The sequence below is a fragment of the Etheostoma cragini genome, chromosome 3 (genome assembly GCF_013103735.1).
Source record: "Etheostoma cragini isolate CJK2018 chromosome 3, CSU_Ecrag_1.0, whole genome shotgun sequence".
NCBI classification, from domain to species: Eukaryota; Metazoa; Chordata; class Actinopteri; order Perciformes; family Percidae; genus Etheostoma; species Etheostoma cragini.
In genome coordinates this window covers 29,668,578-29,676,807 of record NC_048409.1, presented here as the reverse complement: position 1 = coordinate 29,676,807, position 8,230 = coordinate 29,668,578, and the positions used below count along the sequence as shown (strand labels likewise).

Sequence of the window (8,230 nt, the reverse complement as noted above, 5' to 3'; positions counted from 1 at the left end):
ATGCAGACACAGGTCCATATTACCCATCATGCAGACCAGGTCCATATTACCCATCATGCAGACCAGGTCCATATTACCGCAGTCCTCCATAGTACCACTAGGGGGACACGTACCCCATGCAGTCCCCCATAGTACCCCTTAGGGGGACACAAAGCCCCTGCAGTCCTCCATATTACCCCTAGGGGGACACGTAGCCCCCGCAGTCCTCCATAGTACCACTAGGGGGACACGTACCCCATGCAGTCCTCCATAGTACCCCTAGGGGGACACGTAGCCCCCTGCAGTCCTCCATATTACCCCTAGGGGGACACGTAGCCCCTGCAGTCGTCCATAGTACCCCTAGGGGGACACGTACCCTTGCAGTCGTCCATAGTACCCCTAGGGGGACACGTAGCCCCTGCAGTCCTCCATAGTACCCCTAGGGGGACACGTACCCCTGCAGTCCCCCAAACTACCCTTAGGGGGACGTGTACCCCTGCAGTCCTCCATCGTACAAGTACTGCGCTGTCTGATCCCAGGAATGGTTCAACATTTCCATTTGCTGGTGTTGTTGGAGAAACTGGACTCCAGCTCTGTAGGAGGTAGACAAGACTCCTTTGTTTATTGATGCGGTTTGGTATTTTGGCGCAGGTCTGCAGGCCGGCCGGAGTCCAAAGCCTTCTTTGATTAACTGTGTGAAGGACACCGATTGGTTAAGAGCCCGTCCAAACAGTCCAAACATCTTGAAAACATCTCTTTCTGTCCCACTGTGTCACATGTAAATGTTGTTTTTTGTTTCTTCTCTCTCCACCGACTCCTCCCACCCCCGGGGACTCCTGCAGCTCTGAAGGTAAGAGGGGGTTTCATGCTCCGCTGACTGGGAACCAGTTTCGTATCTGGGGTTAGCGCTAGCTGTCAGTCTGAGTCCGCGGGGGTTTCTGCGCAGAACAGGAAGCCACCACTCTAATCTGGATATTATGGACTTTATAGTCCAGACTTTAAACACTTAATATGGAAGTCGTCACACAGATTAGGGTTCTAAGCAGGGCTCTAGTACTAGAGTCTGGTCTTGGACTCAAGACCGTTTTTCTATGGTCTTGAACTCTTGTCAGACTCGCCAGTATTTGGTCTGGACCGAATCCAGGTGTCTTTATTAACTTGATAATAAAATTGGAGGGAAAGTGAAACCCAAAAAAGATTGTCTTGATACTGTCATGCATAAGACCTTTATTCTGTCCTGGACTCGGTCTTGACTCTGACTCAAACCTCTTTGGACTCGGTCTTGTCTTGGCTCGACTCGTCCTGGTCTTGGACTTGTCTTGGTACTCGACTTGACTCAGACTCTAACCTCTTTGGACTCGGTCTAGTGTTGGAGTCGACTAGTCCTGGTCTTGGACTTGACTAAGGTGGTCTTGACTACAGCCCTTGTTTTAGGCGCGTATATTGCAGTAGTGGTATAAATACCAAAAGTTCTCGAACTTGCGGTCTGCCCTGAGTTTCTTTTTAAGAGCAGTGCTGATAAAGTCCTGGTGGTTTCTGTCTCCAAAGTTACTTACGGACATCTTTGTTTGTTACTGTGTGTGTGTGTGTGTGTGTGTGTGTGTGTGTATGTGTATGTGTATGTGTGTGTGTAGGCAGTTATCTGGGTGTATATGTTCTATAGTTGTTTATAATCCTGCATTTTGTTCCTTTGATCGTTAAAAATTGGGGTGCCTAATATAAGATGACCAATGAATTAATTAATTCATCCATCCATCCGTCCACCCACCCACCCACCCACCCATCCATCCACCCATCCCTCCATCCATCTACCCATCCCTCGCTCTATCCACCCACCCATCCATCCATCCACCCATTCCTCCCTCCCTCCACCCATCCCTCCATCCATCTACCCATCCCTCGCTCTATCCACCCACCCATCCATCCATCCATCCACCCATCCCTCCCTCCCTCCACCCATCCCTCCATCCATCTACCCATCCCTCGCTCTATCCACCCACCCATCCATCCACCCATCCCTCCCTCCCTCCACCCATCCCTCCCTCTATCCACCCACCCATCCATCCACCCATCCCCCTCTCCCGCCCTCCATCCATATGAAGGTAGTAACCTCCGTCAGCCAGGTGAAGCCCGCCCTGTTTCATGCCCACTCTGCACTCCTAATGATGTTCCTCGTTGCAGGCGGCGGGGAGTGAGGGCGACCTGGGCCCGGCAGACGGTCTGGGCCCGGCAGACGGTCTGGGCCCGGCAGACGGTCTAGGCCCGGCTGACAGTCTGGGCTCGGGGGGCAGCAGCAGCACGCTGGCGTCCTCCGTCATCGAGGTGGAGGCCGAGAGGACCGAGCCCAGCGGGACGCCACAGCTGCACCCAAACCGACAGGAAGAGGTAACGTACTCCAACGACACTTCAACTACACTGGACGGGATTTCTGTTATCTGGGTCTGGTTTCTGTCCCCTCGGGGGTCAGCATCCAATGAGTCTGGCGTGTAGAGATGTGTTTGAACGTTGTTCTCTAACGTGTGCGCTGCCACTAGAAACCTATGTGTTGGCGCCCTCTAGTGGGCGCAGTAGTTCTGACCTGCGCAGAGCATGAAGTGAGGTGTAAGAATCGTCCTGGGGGGGTCAAACAAACAGGACTTTCCCCCTGAAGACCAGTGGTTCCTGTACCATTTAACCCTTGTGTTGTCATCCCATTAACCATGAACTTGTCCTTCCGGGTCAAAATTAAAAAATGAACTTTTTTTTGTGTGCTTTTCCAATGATTTTGGTCGTTTATTCTGATTTATTTGTCACTTTTTCCAATGTTTTTGTCACTTTTTCTGATTTATTTGTCACTTTTTCTGATTTATTTGTCACTTTTTCCAATGTTTTGTCGCTTTTTCGGATTTATTTGTTACTTTTTTTCGCTTTTGGTGCTTTTTTTATTTTTTAAACCTGAGCTGGTTTAATATCAGGTTTTATTATTCTTGGAATTCATGATCAACAAACCTAATTTATATAAAATCATACATAAGTTTTCAGTTAAAAAGGAAGAAATTATGAATTATTTTGACTAATAGTTAAGATCAGAGGATGTTGAGTGGATCTCAGATGGGTAGATGTCAAAGTTTAGTCTGAATACTGTTTGGAAACCATTAAAAAAAGAATTCAAATGCTATAAGATAAAAGAAAACACCCAAAAAATTCAATGAAAGTATTGTTATTGTTACCTGAAGAATGTTGAATGGAATCATCCATGTTTTTTTGGGGCAATTTGGTTGAGAGAAATCCATATTTCTGATATAAAACACTTTGAAACAGGTTGAATCAACAAGAAGTCTCTTCTCTGGTGTTTTCTGCCTCGATCCTCCTGTAAACCACATGTTTTCTTTTCTACTGTGTTTGAATGAGGAGGAAGAGGAGGAGGATGAAGAGGCGTTGACCCCCCTCAGCCCTCTGCCCACGCTGTCCATCACCGAGGAGATCCTGGAGTTCATCAACCAGAGCAGAGCCAGGGAGGGACTCACCGCCATCCCCACCGGCCCACCCGGGTCCACCGCCATCCCCACCGGGCCCCCCGGGTCCACCGGCCCACCCGGGTCCACCGCCATCCCCACCGGGCCCCCCGGGTCCACCGCCATCCCCACTGGCCCCCCGGGGTCCACCGCCATCCCCACTGGCCCACCCGGGTCCACCGGCCCCCCCGGGTCATCCGCCATCCCCACCAGCCCACCCGGGTCCACCAGCCCCCCCGGGTCCACCGGCCCCCCCGGCCCCCCCAGCCCCACGGTTTGAATGCACTACAACTCTATTTGTAGCATTAAAGACTCAATTAGGATTTTGCAGCTGCAACACTAAAATTTCCCATTTTATTGGGATCAATAAATATCCGTCTATCTATCTATCTATCTATCTATCTATCTATCTATCTATCTATCTATCTATCTATCTATCTATCTATCTACTTATATATTTATCTTATCTTTCAGGAGCAGGCCCTGGATGAGTCTGGGGGTCAGCTTCCATCTATCCAGACCAACTTCACCTGCCCACTGCCGCCAGTCACCTGCCCCTCCAGTCCACAAAGAATACCCACAATGCATCAGGAGCAGGAAAGAGCAGAGTCGGAGAAGGACAGCGAGCTTCAAGGCCAGACCGGGGCCTCTGGAGAGGAAAACCATCTTGAAAATGAAGTCCAAGAACTTCCAGATGCAACGAGTGAAGTGGAAACGGGTGTGGAGGAAGATGGAGGATCACAAAAAGAAGTGGTGGACAAAGAGAAAGAAGAGGTGAAAACAGGGGATGAAGGAGAAGGAGAGAGCATCGTCCCTGACGCAACGTCAGATCTCCGTCCCCCAACCTCAGCGCAGGAAGACACAGAGATCAGCAGCGGTTGTCTTTCACAAAGGGAAGAGGTGAACCCCGAGGCCACCGCTTCCTCCTCCCCAAATCAAGAACTCCCTCATCCCCCCAACCCAAGGTGCCAGCCCCCCACGAGAGGGTCCCACCTCACCAAGCGAGACAAGAAGATCATCGAAAAGATCCGGAGTTACTACGAGGCGGCAGCCGAGACCGAAGAGACCGAGCCAGAGGAAGAGGAGCAGGGAGAACGAGTGGCACCAAGAAGGAGAAACAGTTTCTCACAGATCCCATCTGGCTTGGTGAAGGACTCGGTTTCCCGCTATGGGGGGCCAGACGGCGGACAATCCAATTATGAGACAACTGAAGCTTTTGATCAGGAGACTGATGGAGAACCAGAGCCCTGTTCCCCTGCTGGTCCTGTCTCTGCCCTTACTCTCTCAGCAGATGCAGGGAATGATGGACGGGCAGATGCACCAATCAGCTCCTTGGATTTGGATGTAGAGGACCCAACCTCAGGAACCTCTAGCGTGATGAAGGACAAAGAGACCCCAAACAAAGTGGGCCTGAATCTGGAGTCAAACCCAAACAGGCTCGTTGGACAAGAGGCTGAGACGCAGGACACCAATGGAAAAGTCTGCAAAGAACTAATGGAGGAAAAGAAGGAGGTTCTGGTTTCTGAGGAGAACGGTGGAAATGCACCTCGAGGAGAAGGACCACCTGTTAAAAACCAGTCCAAGTGCGGAGATGTAACAATCAAAACCAGTACTGGAAATCAAGCTGATATGAATATGCATGAACCTAACCCAGCAGAACCAAATGGAAGCCACAAGGATCCTCCTATACCTCTGCCACCTACAGCACAATGCAACAGAACTGAGACCAAAACTGATTCCACTTGGACCAGAACCAAACCCAGAGACCTAGTCAGGACCAGGGGGAACCTTGAGGGTCTTCCCAGTCAGATAAAAGTTGGTCGATGGTCCCGCCACTCCAGGATTGTCACTGCTAACCGGGTCTTGTTTGAGGGCATGGGGTCGGATGTAGCCGGCATCGGGTTATTTGAGGCTACCCCTGTAGTGGACCCCATGCTGATGGAAAACTCAGAGCGGATCCTGAGCAAGGTCCAAACGTTGGCCCGGATGTACAGCGCCAAAGCCAGCACCATGATGGTCCCACTACACCAGAAACGGGCCGGCGCTGTATGGAACCCTACCCGGGACTACAGTAGACTGCCTGGCCACTCAGGCCAGACCCAAACCGAAAGCCAGACCAAGGTTCAGTCTCTGATGCAATTACAGACCCCAACTAAGGACCAGCAGCAAAGACAACACCAACCGGAAGTCAATCAATCACATACCCACTCTAAGACCAAGTATGGACCCAAATCTCACTCTGAGACCAAAGTCCAGATCCAAACTAAAACCCAGAACCAAACCAAGACTTACAGCCAATTCCAGACGCAAACCATGAGCCAGGAGGACCAAACAGTCCACGAGAAGAGGATGATAAAGAAAGCAGAAAGCCTCACCAATGGTAAGTTGGCCTTTAACGCTCCACAGCTATGGGCGTCCTTTAGATAGAAGATGTCCTCCCTTCATTCTTTAACCCTCCTGTTGTCCTCGGGTCAAATCTGACCCCCTTTAATAAATGTCTATATCTGAAATATGAGTTTCTTTTTAACCAAATTAGCACAAAACATGGATTGGATTCCTTCCAACCCTCTTTATAAATACAACTGATCACTTTCATTCCTCTGAACTTAACTATTAGTCAAAATAATTCATAATTTCTGCTTTTTTAACTAAAATATCAGGTATAATTCTTTATAAATGAGGGTTATTGACCATGAATTCCAAAGAGAAGTAAATCTAGTATGGTGGAGTTAGTGGAAACTTCAAAAAAGTCTGAAAAAGGGACAAAAATGTCAGATTTCTTTACCTTTTTTAAGAGGACAACACAAGGGTTAATCACACTAATCTCTCATTCTGTTATCATTGTTATCTATAATTCTGTATTTGTAAAATGCTGCTTGTCGTTGGGATGTTGTTAGTGTGTTTTCTTTCTACTTTTCTTTTAAAGCTCCATATTCTGCTCATCTTCATGTTCTTAATTGTATTTTGAGGTTGGACCAGAATAGGTTTGCATGGTTTCATTTTCTAAAAGCTGATAACTCTTTCTCCAGCTTTGGTCAGTCCAAGGCAGTATCAGCTGGGAGACTTCTTCTAGACCAGGGACACAACAGGGACAGGAAGTAGAACAGGGACAGGAAGTAGAACAGGGACTAGAAGTAATACAGGAAAAGGAAGTAGAACAGGGACAGGAAGTAGTTCTTTTAGAGATTCTGGTCCACTAGCGGCTGTTGGAGCAGTGTTTGCCATTGAGAACGAGCTAGCATGCTACGGTTAGCCACCTCGTCTCTAGAGACGTAGAAAGCCGTGCAGATGTTGGACAGCTCACCTGGAGACTGAAGACAGAAGACACTCAGAAACTGGATCAGAGGACATACAGAAACCGGATCAGAGGACACTCAGAAACCAGATCCCACTCAAAACACAATGGAGGTTTTTTTCCCAGTTTTGAGCTTGTGGAAGCACCCAAAATAACCCCCAAATCCCAGAATACAGGGTTTGTTTTCCTAATATGGGTCCTTTCTTTTTTACAGCACCTTGGTCCACTTACGCTTACTTCCTTAGTCTACTAACGTCCTCTGTGGGACCCTGACCCGGGTTTCTTAGTTCAGTTGTTCGGTTGAGGATAACAACTCAATCCTCTATGGTTAATTTATTCACTAACTAGGTATTTGTTCTGTGTTGTTCTCCTCTAGACCTTCAGGAGGAGGTGCTGACCCCCTTGGAGCCTCTGCCGTTTGGACATGTGTTCGTCACAGAGCAGCTGACCCCGGCCCCCCCCCAGACAAACGGTTTCACCCTCTCCAGGCCCAGAGACTTCATCTCGGCTCTGACTAAGGACAGAGACTCCATCGTGGGCTGCGGATCAGGGGACAACAACCGGACCTCCACCCGGCCTGAGGAAAGTCTACCAGCTTCACCAAGAGCTCCGTCGTCCAGTCCGGCTCAGGTCCACGACCCCAACCCCAACCCCGGGTATCCCCCCACTGATACTTCATTAGGGCGTCCCCTCAGAAGTCCACCTGCAAGGCGCGGCTCCAGCTCGGACTTCCCTTGGAGTGACGGCCCGTTGACGTCAGCCCTGGACTCGGACTGTCGCGTCCCCGAGGTCAGGGACTGCTGCTCCAACCGGGACAATCACTCAAGACCTGAAGAGAGTGAGAGACAAGAGGGGTGAGTCGGTGGTGTTTACAGAGTGATATGTTAGGTGGAGGGGCTCGTTAAGGTGCCGTGAGGTTTTGACAACACTAAGCATGTGTGCAAATACATCTTTCAGAAGTAGTGACTGGTCTGAAGGTGAACGTGTGCAAAGCCGAGACACTTCCTGTGTACATTTACTTAACAAAAGGTAAGGGTGGAGGGCCTTAAACAAACATGGCTTCTTTCAAAGGATGGCAATATTTAACAAGGTGTTTTAGAAGTGGAGTGTCTCCGTTGACGGGAAGTCCCACGGGGTGTGTTGTCCCAGCGGGTGTGTTGTCTCACCGGGTGTGTTGTCTCACCGGGTGTGTTGTCCCACCAGGGGTGTTGTCCCAGCGGGTGTGTTGTCCCAGCGGGTGGGTTGTCTCACCGGGTGTGTTGTCCCACCGGGTGTGTTGTCCCAGCGGGTGTGTTGTCCCACCGGGGGTTTGTGTTGTCTCACCGGGTGTGTTGTCCCAGCGGGTGTGTTGTCCCACCGGGGGTGTGTGTTGTCCCACCGGGTGTGTTGTCTCACCGGGTGTGTTGTCCCACCGGGGGTGTGTTGTCCCACCGGGGGTGTTGTCCCACCGGGGGTGTGTTGT

The 8,230-nt window shown here is 50.0% G+C and overlaps 1 protein-coding gene across 1 annotated transcript; it reads left to right on the top strand.

Annotated features, from left to right (window-relative positions):
* Positions 1-520: 520 nt before the first annotated feature.
* On the top strand, positions 521-7,628 carry LOC117938724. Its single transcript, XM_034863563.1, has 5 exons — positions 521-574; positions 2,161-2,364; positions 3,370-3,506; positions 3,947-5,853; positions 7,145-7,628. Exons 1-5 carry the CDS (start codon positions 521-523, stop codon positions 7,624-7,626), a joined length of 2,784 nt encoding a protein of 927 aa, XP_034719454.1. The 3' UTR covers positions 7,627-7,628.
* The last annotated feature ends 602 nt before the right edge of the window (positions 7,629-8,230 follow it).